Source organism: Bos grunniens, chromosome 8 (assembly GCF_055505025.1).
Source record: "Bos grunniens cultivar Pamir isolate PY7600 chromosome 8, Bosgru_T2T1.0, whole genome shotgun sequence".
In the NCBI taxonomy this organism is placed as follows: Eukaryota; Metazoa; Chordata; class Mammalia; order Artiodactyla; family Bovidae; genus Bos; species Bos grunniens.
Window position 1 is genome coordinate 99,016,605 of NC_141172.1, and position 16,599 is coordinate 99,033,203.

Here is a 16,599-nt window from a genome sequence, read left to right on the forward strand (position 1 = left end):
AAGGACATAATTGCTAAAATAGAAAAATGACCGACCCAGTGCTGTCTTCTAAAATTTAACCAAATAGCTTATTTCAAACTGATGAAGAAAGAGCTCAAACCAGCTTAAGCCATAGGAACTGCTTATCAGCCTGGACCATGAGATTACCACTTGCCCAGCAATGATTTTCCACCTCGGCTGACGTTAAAACTTCCTGGGAGCGTTTACAGCTTCCTCCAATGCCCAGAACGATAAAATCAAAGTCTCTGGAGGTGGGACCTGGGCTTGGTACTTTTTAATGTTCCTCTTGGGTGATCTTAATGGTCATCTAGGGTTTTGCACTGGGGGAAGAATTAAGGTAAAGTGTGGTGGCATCCAGCTGCTCATGTGTGTTAAGAACTGGATGAGACTGGAAGTCAGATGTTAATAATGGGGTCAGGGTACCACTTAGGTGGTATTAATAGCCAGAGGTCTTGCATCTTACCCCATATTGCAGCCAGAACTCTGGAGGATTCTCCAGGGAGATAGGCACATGGGGGATAATGGCAAAGGGAGAGCAAAGTTCCCCTTGATTCTAAGCCAGACTTAGGGGGATCCCACCCTGCCTGCCTGCCCTCCATGCCTCTTTCATGGCAGATTTCCCGGTAAGGCCAATGTGGCTAGAGTGGGAAATGAGGAGGAGAGAGGGACAAGGTGAGGGGCATAAGAAAGGCAGGCAATGGACCAGGAGTGGGCTTGCTTTGATTTCATTTCAAGTGAAAAGGGGAGTCATTAGATGTCATCTTATTTAACCAATTATTTGCTGTTTTGATTTTTTTTTTTTTTTGCTATTGCTCTGTATTGAATATTCTTTACAAAAATCTTCAAACATATTGAAGAGCATTTTCTCTAGTAAACTCTTTCTGATAAAGTGGATCAAAACTTTTGAAATAGCCTTCTGGAAAGACAATTTATAATTCCAACAGAGTTATACTTTTATAACTATTCATTATAATTCTGACAGATTACAGAGAGGGTCTTTTGTTTCACACCCTCCCCAACACAGAACACATGATACTTTAAAATATACTTTGGTGGGGTGGAGAGAATGCATTTCATAGGTGGAAAGTGACACCTTAATCCTTAATTTGTATTTCTTTGTTTATTAATAATGTTCAAGATTTCCCCTATATTTTGTTCTTTTTCCTATATTGAACTGTTTATGTCTTTCTTTATAAATCATATTGATTTATAAGAACCCTGTATTTACTACAGGTCTTAGTCTTTTGACATATATATGTTGCAGGTGGCACTTGCCTTTGAGTTGCTATCTGTGGTTGGTACCATAAGAAGCAAAGCTTTAAGTTTTATGTGATGAAGTGTATCACTTTTGTTCTTTGTGGTTTCTTTCTTTTTTATTCTTTATTACAAGTTTTTATATTTTAGGTCTGTAATCCATTCTGAGTCAGTCTTTGTATATGGTGCAAGATATGATCAGTTGTTGCTGGTTTGTTTGTTTGTTTTTTGCATAGAGATATTCAAGTTTTCTAATGCCATTTGTTGTTCAGCATTGCGTGGCATGCGGGATCTTAGTTCCTTGACCAGGGATCAAACCTATGCCCCCCACAATGGCAAAGTCTTAACCACTGGACCACCAGATTTCTTCCTGTGCTTTGGTTTTAAAGGCCTTTTCTACCCTAAAATCAGATAGTCATTCTATTTTCTCATGTTTCCAGTTTTTACATTGCTTTAGTCCATCTAGAGATTATTTTGGTATATGGAAAATTTTGTATTTTAAATCATGGAGAATAGCAACAACAGCAGAAGGAATAGACCCTCTTCCATTATGGATAAGTGGGCACAACTTGGCTATGAGATAACTCTAATATTAACAGTGCAAGGAAAAGAAGTACAAATTTGGTTCCTTCTAGAAAACTGATGGAGTCATAACAGACTTGTTTATGAGGTAAAAAATCATTTTTTAAACCTGAAAACATAGAGTAGTAGTCTATGATAAGGACAGATCACCCAAGTGTGTTTTAAGAACAGCTTACAGTTATTAATAAGATGATAGATATTTTCTTTCATTTAAAATGCCCCTGGGTCACTAAGGATAGGACTCATAAAGGGGGGAAAAATCATCAAAACTCTTATTAGTTGTTTGAGTCCTGTTTTCAAATCAGATTTATATCATTTAAAACACAGAGAAAGTGTTTTGAAGAGGGTAGTTTGGACCTATTAAAGTTTTAAATGTTCAAATCCTTTGACACAGCAGTTGTGCTACTGGAAATGTACCCTATGGATATTGTCAAAAAGTACATATATGTAGAAGAAGATTCATTGCAGCCCAGGTTATAACAGCAAATAAAACACCCGGGAACCACCTAAATCTGTCAACAAAAGACTGGTAAAAGAAGTTAAGGGACATGTGTGAACTCCCTTGTGGCAGTTACAAGGGTGGTGGGGGGACCCAATGGGGAAAATGGCATAGAAAGAGTAAGCTGAAAATAGGACACCTATGGTATGATTGCTTTTATGTAAAGAATAAAAGCAGCATATGGGTAATAGATAGATTCCTTATTTTTTCCCCAAGTAGGATACATAGAAAGTCTAAAGGAAAGAAATTGATGGAGATGGAGTGAAGGGAAATTCAGCTGTTCATTTTATTTCTTTGTGTATTGTCTAAATTTTCCTACAAATGCATTAGTTTGATTTATATTTTTAAATGCTATATTTATCTGGTAGATACAGACATTCTCCTGAGGTCGGTATCTAAAGAAAACAAAAACACAATTGGCCAAAGTCATAAAAGGTGTGTACCTCAGTTCGCAGTCCTTTATTGTTATCAGAAACATCATGTTGTCTGTTTTTGTGCATCCTACTTCATTTTACATTTGCCATCGCCACAGCTATATTCACTTTTGCCCCAGCTCCTCTGCTGTCTCCGTGGGCTGCTGCTCAGAGACCTGCAAGGAGCCAATGGGAAAGTTGCTTATAGCGAGGTCCAGACAGCAACCCCGCCTCCTTCCTGCGGAGGGATCGTTCCTGCAGGCCTCGTGGTACCTTCCTAGAATTGGGCCGTCAACTTAATGGACATCTCTGCTCTTTTCTCTTCCTGTCGTCTAATTTTAGGGAGATATATTCTGATATCGAGAAGCCCGGATTTAGAGAGTTTTCATGATCCCAATGTGGTGAATTGAGCGCTTTCCCAGTTGCCGCCTCATTGCAAGCAGTCCCTCTGCAATGAAAATGGGAGCGAAATGTTCTGCATTTTCTCGCCTTATCATTTAGTCCCCCAGAAATGTCTCCCACGGGGATTAAAGTAGAAGACTATATTGGTTCACCAGGCGTTACTGAAGGTTCCAGTCCAGCCTGGACCTATTTGTTTGGAATTGGGAGATGCCCCCGGATTTTGTAAGAGGCTTCCTGTCTTAGGAGTGGAAGGATTTGACAGCACAGTGTTTTGCATTTTCAACATCTCATTTATTCTGAAAGGTTTTGGCACACAAGCATGAAGATGCTGAGAGAATGTGTTTCATGTGTCCTGTGTGGAGGTAAACAAATCTTAGCCACCAACACACATCTGTGTTCAGGATAAAATGCCCTGAGTCAGATTGTCTCAGTTTCAACCCCTGCGTGGCTACTTCTTGGCTCATGATCTTGAGTAAGTTTACTTACCCTAGCCAAGCCTTGACTATTCTCTTTCACAAAATCAGGGATATTAAAGGTACCTACCTCAAAGTGCTCTGAGGGTCAAATGAAAAACTGAAGGCAAACCCTTAGAAGGATGCCTGGCTCATATTAAGTATAGCTTCTTAAGAGAAGTGTCTGTTTAGAGCTTCTGCCCATTTTTTGATTGGATTGTTTGTCTTTTTGATATTCATTTGTATGAGTTGTTCATATATTTTGGGTATTAGCCCCTTGTCAGGCACGTCGTTTGCAAATATCTTCTTGCGTTTCATAGGTTGTCTAGCACATGAAGTTGGTCTCCTTAACATCATAGAATCCTAGAATGGGAGGAACTATAGAGCAGAGGTGGTCCAACTTGCTCATATGACGCGTGGAATCTAAGATCCAGAAACAGTAAGGGGCTTGTCTAAGTCACCCAGGGGTGAGTGGCAGATCTTCTACCTGAAGCCAGCCATCCTGACCCCAAGTTCAGTACTCGTGTGGCTTCATGGTGGGAATTACACAATTGGTTGAGAGTGGTGATAGGAAGACTGTCTTCTGCATGTGAATCTAATTATGTTATTTCTGGCATTTGGGACTTGCTCAGAGCTGTCTTCTAGTCTCTCTGTACAGAAAGTGCTCAGTGTTTTCACCACAGTGGGCTTATCACTACCGTATCAAGATGCAGGTTTGTGTCTCACGAGAGCTATATCAGACTACTTTCCCTCTTGGTCACTAGAGAATGATGCGAAAGGGAAGCTCTCATAGCACAAAGAACTGTTTTTTGTGTGTATAGTTAAATTACAATGTTGTGTTTCAAGTGTACAGCAAAGTGGTTCAATTATACACATACATATATATATATATATATATACACTTCAGATTCTTTTCTTTTCAATTGTAAGTGATTATAACATATTGAGTATAGTTCCTTGTGCTATACAGCAAGTCCTTGTTTACTTACTTTGTATTTAGCAGTCTGTATATGTTAATTCCAAACTCCTAATTTATCTGCCCACCCCCCACATCCTCTTTGGTAACTGTGTTTGTTTTCTGTGTCTGTGATTCTGTTTCTATTTTGTAAATAAGTTCACTTGTATAATTTGTTTCAGATTCCACATATGAGTGATATCATATGATATTTGTCTTTCTCTAACTTATTTCACTTAATATCAATTTTTTTGTCAGTTATCATATTATGACCATTAAAGCAAAAATGTAGCTATATATTTAAACAGTTATTTAAAGAGTAATGCTGTGTGCAGACCCTAAAAATAGGCTTAAGATATAATTCATATGGCTAGTAGAGTATCTACTAAAGACTTCAAACTGAAACTCTCCTGTGTTATGCATTTGACTTGGCACTAACAGGCTAGCAATATCAATTACTTGGTATAAGTAGTAACAATTTTGCATCCAAATTCTATAAGATGTTTCTTACAATTTTAAATGTTATTTTATTCTTTCAAAAACCAGTGGTGAGGATTTCTCTGGCGGTCCCATGGTTAAGAATCCACTTTGCAATGCCATCCCTAGTCCAGGGAGATTCCACATGCCTCAGGGCAACTGAGGGCATGTAACACAACTACTGAGCCTGCGTGCTGCAAGCTACTGAAGCAATGGGTCGGCAGTGAAGCGATGAAGACCCACCGCAGCCAAAAATAAATTAATTAATTATTTTTTTAAGTCATGAAATTTGAATTAATATCTTCTCCTATTTAAAATTCTTTCTTTCTATTGACTTTATAATATCTGTTAAAAACAATACTGAACAAGCACTTCCCTTTCTTACCAGTAGATGGTAAGCTCAAGGCCAAGTAATCAGGTGAATAAATAAGCTATGTAGGTGGAAATGCTAATCAGAACTAAGCAGTGAGGAATGAATAGAGCTGTATTCACTGCTCCATGTGGTGATGCTGAAGGTTGGATGAGTGCATGACGAAGCAGGACAGTGTATCACAGGAAAGCTGAATTACTTGGCCTTTTGACCAAGTCTTTTAAACTGACTCTAGATTCTGTTACTTAGTTTTCTGATCTTACATACCAAGTTAGTTTTCAGTATACTCAACTATGAACCCAAGTGCCAGTTTATTTACTTTATAGTGGATAGACATTACAGGGAGCTTAACAAGTGTTATCTCTACATTGAGGTAACTACTTGCAATGCCTGAATGTAATCAAAATCCTAATGGGTGACCTTAAAGTCAGAACCAGGAGAGAGGGTCTCAATATCTAATGGCATTGAGATCAGAGTACTGATTTCTAATGGAGATGTGTCTTGCTGAGCAAATTCATCATTCAAGGTAGCTGGACAGGCAGCTGTACTAGGCTGAGTGGGCACCTCTTGGATTGTTTTATACCTCAGGTTCTCAGTTTTCAGACTGACCACCTTCCTTTATTCCTGAGGTATATAGATGACATTGGTTATGTAGTAGAATGATTCTGCAGCAGAATTAAACAAGGAATTATAATCCATCCATGAGTGAGATGACATTCTGTAGTTTAATTCTCCGAATGTCTCCTTATACTCTTTTTTATAGCATAGTAATATTCTAATATATGTATTTTATATATGTGTGTATATATACATATCAGCCATAAAGAATAATGAAATGATGAATAATGTCATTTGCAGCAACGTGGATTGACCTAGAGATTATCATACTAAGTGAAGTAAGCCACAGAGAAAAAGACAAATATCATATAATACCACCTATATGGTGGTTAGGATGGTAAAGGATCTGCCTGCAATGTGGAAGATTCGGGTTTGATCCCTGGTTTGGGAAGATCCCCTGGAGAAGGGAATGGCTACCCACTCCAGTATTCTTCCTTGGAGAATCCTATGGACAGAGGAGCTTGGCAGGTTCCTCTATATCACAGTCCATGGGGTCGCAAAGAGTTGAACACAACTGAGCAACTAACATATAGACACACACGTGTGGAATCTAAAAAAGGAAAGAATACAAATGAATTTATTTATAAAATAGAAGTAGACTAACAGACTTAGAAAACAAACTTATGGTTACCAAAGGAGAAGGGGGATAAATAGGAGTTTGAGATGAACATAAATGCGTTCCTATATATAAAATAGATAACCAACAAGGACCTACTGTATAGCACAAAATTTTATAATAACGTTTAAGAGAAAAAATCTGAAAATTAATATTATATATATATATATATAATATGGGGCTTCCCTGGTAGCTCAGATGGTTAAGTGTCTGCCTGCAATGCAGGAGACCTGGGTTCGATCCCTGGGTCAGGAAGATCCCCTGGAGAAGGAAATAGCAACCCACTCCAGTACTCTTGCCTGGAATATCCCACGGACGGAGGAGCATGGTAGGCTATAGTCCATGGGGTCACAAAGAGTCGGCCACGACTGAGTGACTTCACCGTCTCTCATGTATTATATAACTGAATCAGTGTGCTGTATACTTTGAAAATATTATAGCATGACATTTAAAATCACCTGTACTTCAATTTTTAAAAAATGTTGCCTTACTTCTTAGCATAACCTGTGTAAAGCCTGACACTCTGGTAATTTAGTTTCAGCGTGGAGCATGTTCAAAGAAATACAGTCTAGTCGACAAAAGTCCTGTATCCTTTACGGGCATCTTTTGGAGAATGTTAAAGGTGATTCATTTCGTAAGCCACAACAATATATCTGAAGATTCTCTGTCCCTGGTGTTTTGGCCTTAATATCTCAACTTCCTTATTTTTAATTTCTTGAATTTCAAAACTGTCCCCACTCCTTTCGGTTCTTTTTCTGTCATCCCTTTTCTCCTTTTTTCCGTCTTCAATTCCCCCCTGTATCTAGTATATTCCCTTTCCCCTATTCAAGTGCAAACTACTTAATACAGTCTGGTTCGTACATTTTTTTTTTGGCACTCTACTTTCTCCTTGATGATGCATCACCAAAGCCTAGGAACCAGCTAGCCCACAGTCACTTACAGGCCTGTGTGATGGAGGGGGGAACATGTTGCCTTAAGCTCACAGTGGGAGGGGTCAACACAAAATTTGCTTCCTCTAGCAGTATAAGGAGAAGAGGTTGCAACATTTCAATTTTAACTTATTTTCTTTTTTAAAATTTTATTGAAGTACAGATGGTTTACAATGTTAATTTCTGCTGTACAACAAAGTGACTCAGTTATACATATATATTTTTTCATATTCTTTTCCATTACAGTGTATTAGGATATTGAATATAGTTCTCTGTGCAGTACAGCAGGACTGGTTATTTATCCATTCCATATGTGCTGGTTTGCATTTGCCAACCCCACGTTCCCAATCTATCCCTTCCCCATTCCCCCTCCTGCCTGGCAACCACAGGTCTGTTCCCTCTGTCCCTGATTCTGTTCCTGTTTCATAAATAAGTTCATTTTGTCACATTTTAGATTCCACATATCAGTGATATCATATGGTATTTGTCTTTCTCTTTCTGACTTACTTGGCTTTAGTGTGATAAACTCTCAGTCCATCCATAACATATTTTCTGTTTTCCCCCTCATCAAAATTCTGGGATATCTTAGTGGCAATAATACCTTGAGGAGGACTTCCGGTTCCTGCCCCCTGCTCTGCCCTGGGGCCTGAGGTATCAGCCCAAGCCACAATGGCCCCCAGCAGAGGAAAGGAAGCGCTGTCTCCCTGCCTCTCACAGCCTTCCTGCTCAGCTTCTTCCCTCTCTCACTATTTCTCAGAAACTCAGTGGAGACCCCTCCCCCAGCCACCTTCTTGCATTCCCCAAAGCCTGGGTTGCAGCACAAGCAGTAGGAGAGAAAAGGGAGTCTTCCTGAAGCGCCACCAGGGTGGACACAGGCTTTCTAACTCCTTGTGATGCTGGTCTTCCCATCATACTTATTAACCACCTTTGAACAGACTGTCCTGTGTTCTATACGGGGGTGCCTTACTACACTAAGAGTTTGCGGTTTCATCATATTGCAATACTTCCAGAAAACACTTGCCAGGAAAATACATAATTTACAGAAAGATGATGAAAGTGGTTTGCTAGGCCTCCCAGATCGTGGAAAGATCTGGAAATCCTCCTAATGGATTGAGATCACTTCATTCCAAATGTCTCCTGAGGCACATTCCTTCTGAATAGTTTGCTACTGTCAGCTCATTATGCTTTCCCTGGAATTTCTATTTCCCCTGGCCTTTCTCCCCAGAATGAGCTTTCCATGATTTTTTCTCAGAATGAGCTTTTTAAAACTTTTCTTCTAGGCAGAGCAATAAGGGTCTATTCCATGTGGGCTAACAGAAAGACACTTCCGTGTTTTCAGTGTTTCAGTTTTATTGCTATTGAAATCACGAGTGCAGGTTTATGATGTTTTTGACTAAGGGATCTGGACAAACAGAAACATAATGGGAGAACAGTGTCTCATTCAGAGATCCTTACTGAGTGTCTGTTACATGTCTCACTCTAAAGTTTGGAGATGCGTGGGCCAAGATCCTTGTCCTCTAGGAGCCCATAGTTTGGTAGGAAGAGAAGATGTGTTAAGTTAAGTACATAAAGTCCTAAAATTCTCAGGGTACTAAAATAGAAAGATCTATAATCCATGAAAGGAAGAAAGAAGGCAGGGGTGATGAATTCTATTTGGATGAAGCAGAAGAGGCTTCTGTACTTTCCAGAACTCATTGAGTTGCAAGTGACAGAAACACCACTCAAACTAGCGTAATCAGAAGGGAGATTTATGAGTGTATGTAATTTAGGAAGCCCACGGATGGTTCCGGCTTCATGTGCAACTAGATCTGGGATTCAGTCTCACTCGGATCCTGCTTTCTCTGTCTCCTAGCTCTGCCTCGCTCGCTACAGATTAATCTTTCTCCAGCTTGGATGTATTTCTTGGGATGGATGTGGCTTGGGAAAATTGCCACTCAGACATCATCCTGGCTTGACCTTAGTGAAAAGGGAGCTTTTCTCTCCTAGAATTCATGTGTCTGTCCCTAGAAATATCTCTCCTAGGTTCTGCTTCAGTCATTTAGCTGCTCCTTGGACCAGTCCCTGTTGGAACAGGATAAGGTAGTTGGATTGTCCTAATCTGTGTCACACATAAGCCATCGTGGCAGGGATGAGTCAGGCTTTATGTGCCTGACTGTTTCTGGCGTTTCCATCAATGCCGTTTACAGTGAGGGTAGGTGGGTTCTCCAGAGAAAGGAAGACTGGTCAGGTGGTCACTCTAGCTTCATGGATATTTAACCTGGTTGTCATGGAGAAAAGGTTTTTGTCAGATGAAGGAGTGAGTGAAATCCATTATTGTTAGGGGAAGCAGTAAGAACAAAATCAGGAAGGCTTGAACCCACCTGGCAAATCAGGAAACTTAAGATCATGTGTTGAGGTTGGAGCATGTGGTTGGGGTGGGGGCAGGCATGACTTGAGATGAAACTGAGATAAGGAGGGGCCTCTTGGCCACAGGAAGGAACTTAACTATTTGCACTGTAGGCAGTGGGAGACATCCTGGGATTTTAGGCCAGGGATGGAAGCAGTCAGATTTCCATTTTAAAATATTACTGTGGCAGCAAAGTAGAGGGTGCCTCGCTCAGAGCCAAGACTCAGGGACGAGAAGACTAGTGAGGAAATCACTGCGGTAATCCAGATGGCCAGAGGGTATAAACAGCTCAGCTCTGTAGAGTGCTGAAGACACTGCGTGTGGGGGTGGGGAGGTAAACAAGGAAGGATTAAGGTTGTAATAAACGTTATAGTCGGGAAGTAGAAGGCGTGGAAAATGATGAGCAGAAGCATCAGGGCTTGGTGAGTGTCCAGAATAAATCATATTTCCAATTGGGATGATGCCATTTTCTGAGATAAAGAATGCAGAAGGAACAGATGTGAGAGCAGGGGAGGAGGGATGGCCAGCAGGATGACTCAGGGGTTTGCTGTGAGGGGCTGGATATGAACAGTTGGCAATTGGATATGGAAACTCGGAGCTCAGAGGAGAAATCTAGGCTGAAAATATAGATCTGATAGTTGTCTATACTGATATTATATAGGTTGTATAGCTGTTGAGAGTAAAGGATATCATGCAGACTAAATGTCTGCATTTAGACATTTGAGAAGAAGTGAGCTAGTGGTTTTGCCTTGATTAAGGGAAGGAGAAGTCTGGGAAGCAGTGGGCTAGCCCAAGCAAACGTGCAATAGGAAGTCAGCAGTGACCCCCTTGAGCTTGCTGTGCTATGACTCATATCCGATTGTGTACACATGCTGATTGTACATCTTACCTCTTGTACAGTTGGGAGTGACTTCAAGACCTAACTCCATCACTGTGGGAAGGGGTCATCAAAGACTCCCCACAAGAGTCATGGTTGCAAAAGTGTTCTTGTGATGGGACTAAGCCCAGAGTCTTCATCAGATAGAACACAGATGAGAAGAGGCTGATGCCCAGTTGTATATGTTAACAACTCTTTTGTTTCTAGCTTCAGCCCAATACAAAATTTCCAAAGGGAAGATATGAATACGGAATAAATGGGAAAGCAGCACTTTGCCTGTATTACCCGTTCCTACATTAACACTGTCTGTGTGGCTCAAAGCCAAGACACCACATTGCCTCACCCGCAAGATCCTATTAGTCCTGAGCCTCAGCAATTCTCTCTGTGTCGGTCCTTTACTTTTCAACCTGATTGAAACAGCTCTGAGCTAGGACGGGCTTGTTAGTTTATCCATCTCCACTGTTCCCCAGGGTGAATGTAGCATCCTTCTAAAATGTTTTCTAATTGTATTTTTTAGCTGAAATATAGTTTATTTTCAATGTTGTATTAATTTCTGGTGTACAGAAAAATTATTTGGTTTTATATATATATATATATTCTTTTTCATATTCTTATCTATTATGATTTATCTCAGATGTTGAATATAGTTCCCTGTGCTAAACAGTAGAACCTTGTGTATCCATTCTATATGTAATATTCTGCATCTGCTAATCCCAAACTCCCCTACCTTGGCAATCCATCCCTTCCCCTCTCCACTCCCGCTAGGCAACCACAAGTCTGTTTTCTATGTCTGGGCTCTGTTTTCTGTTTTGTGAATAAATTCATTTGTCATATTTAACATCCCACATATAAGTGACATCATGTGGTATTTTTCTTTCTGTTTCTGACTTATTTCACTTAGTATGATAATCTCTAGGCTCACCCATGTTTTATTCCTTTTTATGGCTGAGTAGTATTCCATAGTGGGGCTTCCCAGGTGGCTCAGTGGTAAAGAAACTACCTGCCAGCAGATGCCAGCAGAAGACTCTGGTTCAGTCCTTGGGTTGGGAAGATTCCCTGGAGAAGGGAAATCCCATGGACAGAGGAGCCTGGTAGGCTACAGTCCATGGGTTGCAAAGAGTTGGACACAACTTAGTAACTAAATAAGTATTCCATGTGTGTATGTGTATATTATATATCAGTTCAGTTCAGTCGCTCAGTAGTGTCCGACTCTTTGCAACCCCATGAATCGCAGCACGCCGGGCCTCCCTGTCCATCACCAACTCCCGGAGTTCACTCAGACTCACGTCCATTGAGTCAGTGATGTCATCTAGCCATCTCAGCCTCTTTCATCCCCTTCTCCTCCTGCCTCCAATCCCTCCCAGCATCAGAGTCTTTTCCAATGAGTCAACTCTTCACATGAGGTGGCCAAAGTACTGGAGTTTCAGCTTCAGCATCATTCCTTCCAAAGAACACCCAGGACTGATCTCCTTTAGAATGGACTGGTTGGATTTCCTTGCAGTCCAAGGGACTCTCAAGAGTCTTCTCCAACACCACAGTTCAAAAGCATCAATTTTTCAGCACTCAGCTTTCTTCACAGTCCAACTCTCATATCCATACATGACCACTGGAAAAACTATAGCCTTGACTAGATGGACCTTTGTTGGCAAAGTAATGTCTCTGCTTTTTAATATGCTATCTAGGTTGGTCATAACTTTCCTTCCAAGGAGTAAGCGTCTTTTAATTTCATGGCTGCAGTCACCATCTGCAGTGATTTTGGAGCCCCCAAAAATAAAGTCTGACACTGTTTCCACTGTTTCCCCATCTATTTCCCATGAAGTGATGGGACCAGATGCCATGATCTTTGTTTTCTGAATGTTGAGTTTTAAGCCAACTTTTTCACTCTCCACTTTGACTTTCATCAAGAGGCTTTTTAGTTCCTCTTCACTTTCTGCCATAAGGGTGGTGTCATCTGCATATCTGAGGTTATTGATATTTCTCCCGGCAATCTTGATTCCAGCTTCTGCTTCTTCCAGCCCAACATTTCTCATGATGTACTCTGCAGATAAGTTAAATAAGCAGGGTGACAATATACAGCCTTGACGTACTCCTTTTCCTATTTGGAACCAGTCTGTTGTTCCATGTCCAGTTCTAACTGTTGCTTCCTGACCTGCATATAGGTTTCTCAAGAGGCAGGTCAGGTGGTCTGGTATTCCCATCTCTTTCAGAATTTTCCACAGTTTATTGTGATCCACACAGTCAAAGGCTTTGGCATAGTCCGTAAAGCAGAAATAGATGTTTTTCTGGAACTCTCTTGCTTTTTCCATGATCCAGCGGATGTTGGCAATTTGATCTCTGGTTCCTCTGCCTTTTCTAAAACCAGCTTGAACATCTGGAAGTTCACGGTTCACATATTGCTGAAGCCTGGCTTGGAGAATTTTGAACATTACTTTACTAGCGTGTGAGATGAGTGCAATTGTGTGGTAGTTTGAGGATTCTTTGGCATTGCCTTTCTTTGGGATTGGAATGAAACTGACCTTTTCCAGTCCTGTGGCCACTGCTGAGTTTTCCAAATTTGCTGGCATATTGAGTGCAGCACTTTCACAGCATCATCTTTCAGAATTTGAAGTAGCTCAACTGGAATTCCATCACCTCCACTAGCTTTCTTCATAGTGATGCTTTCTAAGGCCCACTTGACTTCACATTCCTGGATGTCTGGCTCTAGGTCAGTGATCACACCATCATGATTATCTGGGTCATGAAGATCGTTTTTGTACAGTTCTTCTATGTATTCTTGCCATCTCTTCTTAATATCTTCTGCTTCTGTTAAGTCCATACCATTTCTGTCCTTTATCGAGCCCATCTTTGCATGAAGTGTTCCCTTGGTATCCCTGATTTTCTTGAAGAGATCTCTAGTTTTTCCCATTCTTTTGTTTTCCTCTATTTCTTTGCATTGATCACTGAAGAAGGCTTTCTTATCTCTTCTTGCTATTCTTTGGAACTCTGCATTCAGATGCTTATATCCTTCCTTTTGCCCTTTGCTTTTCGCTTCTCTTCTTTTCACAGCTATTTGTAAGGCCTCCCCAGACAGCCATTTTGCTTTTTTGCATTTCTTTTCCATGGGGATGGTCTTGATCCCTGTCTCCTGTACAGTGTCATGAACCTCATTCCATAGTTCATCAGGCACTCTATCTATCAGATCTAGTCCCTTAAATCTATTTCTCACTTCTACTGTTTAATCATAAGGGATTTGATTTAGGTCATACATGTATGGTCTAGTGGTTTTCCCTACTTTCTTCAATTTAAGTCTGAATTTGGCAATAAGGAGTTCATGGTCTGAGCCACAATCAGCTCCCGGTCTTGTTTTTGCTGACTGTATAGAGCTTCTCCATCTTTGACTGCAAAGAATATAATCAATCTGATTTCGGTGTTGACCATCTGGTGATGTCCAGATGGTCAACACCAAAATCAATATATATATATATATATGTGTGTGTGTGTGTGTGTGTGTGTATGTAGGGAAAACCACTGGATTGTCTACATCACCAAAGGTTTCCCTAATAAATGACCCAGCCAAGTCGCCTGCTTAAACATTGTGGATTCAAAAGTCAGAAAAACATTTAATACCACATTATTCGAACTGTGGTGTTGGAGAAGACTCTTAAGAGTCCCTTGGACTGCAAGGAGATCCAACCAGTCCATTCTGAAGGAGATCAGCCCTGGGATTTCTTTGGAGGGAACGATGCTGAAGCTGAAACTCTAGTACTTTGGCTACCTCATGCGAAGAGTTGACTCACTGGAAAAGACTCTGATGCTGGGAGGGATTAGGGGCAGGAGGAGAAGGGGACGACAGAGGATGAGATGGCTGGATGGCATCACTGACTCGATGGATGTGAGTCTTAGTGAACTCCGGGAGTTGGTGATGGACAGGGAGGCCTGGCGTGCTGCAATTCATGGGGTCGCAAAGAATCAGACACGACTGAGGGAGTGATCTGATCTAATATGTATATATATGGTGCTGCTGCTAAGTCACGTCAGTCATACACACACACCCCACGTCTTCTTTATCCATTCATCTATCAGTAGACATTTAGATTGTTTTCATACCTCAACTTTTGTAAACAGTGCTGCTATGAACACTGGGGTGCATGTATCTTTTTAAATTATAGTTTCGTCTGGATATATGCCCAGGAGGGGGATTACTGGATCATAAGGTAACTCTATTTTTAGTGTTTTGAGGAACCTCCAGAGTCTTTTCCATAGTGGCTGCTCCTGTGTACAGTCCCACTGACAATGTAAGATATCTTCCTAAGACTTTTAATGATCTTCTCATCCCGAGGTCAGGAAACTACGCCCATGGGCTAAGTCTGGTCCACCACCTGTGTTTGTCAAGGAAGGCTCATTAGAACAGACACATGCATTTATTTATAGCTTGTCTACAGCTATTTTTTGCACTGCAGTGGCTGCATTGAGTGGCTGCATTGATTAGCTACAACAGAGACCGTATATTCCACAAAATCTAAAATGTTTACTATGTGGCCATTTACAGGAAATGTGTTCTAACCCCTATTAATCCATCCTTTGCACTTGTGCAAGATGGTGTTCCTAAAATGCGGATTCACCATGTTACTCTCTGGATTAGAACCCACAACGGTGTTACATTGTTCATATAATGAAATCCAAACGTCTTGGCCTGGCATCCAGGGTTTCAAAGGTCTCTACTAAAGGCAAGCCCTGCATCTCAATTTTATTTCCCTTCTATTTCCGTAGTCCCTGGAATATGCACTGTGTTTCAGCCCTGCTCACATGTTCCCTGGAATGTACTGCTGATTCACTGAACCCACCTAATTCCTACCTTGGTTTATTCATTAGAGAACTAACTTAAAAGTCATGCATCTTTCATGATCGTATCTGTTCACAGTGACCACTAGTGAGTCTACTTATATTAAGGTTCACTGCCTGTACCATCTGGTGATATTTCTTCTGTTCAAAACATAGTTCATCAATATGATGGATGGCAACTTGCAGGGAGAACTTTACATGAACAAAGACTCAGAGGTGGGAAGGCCTAGGGAAGATTTGCAAATAACCAGGTCTGTAATTAGAACACCATCAGGCTCCTCTGTCCATGGAATTCTCCAGGCAAGAATACTGGAGTTGGGTAGGCATTCCCCTCTCCAGGGGCTCTTTCCAACCCAGGGATTGGGTCTTCTGCATTGCAGGCAGATTCTTTACCATCTAAGCCACCAGGGAAGCCCTTTGTCCATTCAGTTTCCTCTAATGAAATACCATAGAATGGGTGGCTTATAAACAACAGAATTTTTTTACTCACAGCCCTAAGAAGTCTTAGAAGTCTAAGATCAAAGCACCCACTGATTTGGTCTCTAATGTGGGTCTGCTCCCTGATTCACAGGAAGCCGTCTTCTCGGTGTGTCCTTGCATAATGGGAGGAATGAAAAGCTCTCTGGGTTCTTTTTATAAGAGCACTGATCCCATTCACAAACTTTACCTTTATGACCTAATCACCTACTAAAGGTCCCATCTCCTAATACCATCACCACTTTGGGGGTTAAGTTTCAGCATATGAATTTTGGGGGAGAATGCAAACAGTCTGTAGCATACACAGCACTCAGTTAACATGTGTGGAATTATTGATGCTTTATTATTATTATATCTTTGGATGTGCTGGGTCTTCATTGCTGTGCAGGCTTTTCTCTAGTTACAGGAGGGGGGTTACTCTCCAGTCGTGGTGTGTGGGCTTCTCTTGTTGTGGAACATGGGCTCTAGGAC

At 41.0% G+C, this 16,599-nt stretch overlaps 1 protein-coding gene across 10 annotated transcripts in view; it reads left to right on the forward strand.

Moving 5' to 3' along the window:
* PALM2AKAP2 (PALM2 and AKAP2 fusion) overlaps positions 1-16,599 on the forward strand; it is a 522,805-nt gene that overhangs the window by 211,646 nt on the left and 294,560 nt on the right. The window contains exon 1 of one of the 10 annotated variants that reach the window (XM_086315908.1): positions 204-251. The exons of the other annotated variants lie outside the window; for them this stretch is intronic. Coding sequence (XP_086172034.1) covers positions 219-251 — 33 coding nt within the window. The 5' untranslated portion in view covers positions 204-218. Of the gene's footprint in view, positions 1-203; positions 252-16,599 lie in introns of those variants that run through there. 10 annotated transcript variants of the gene reach the window in all.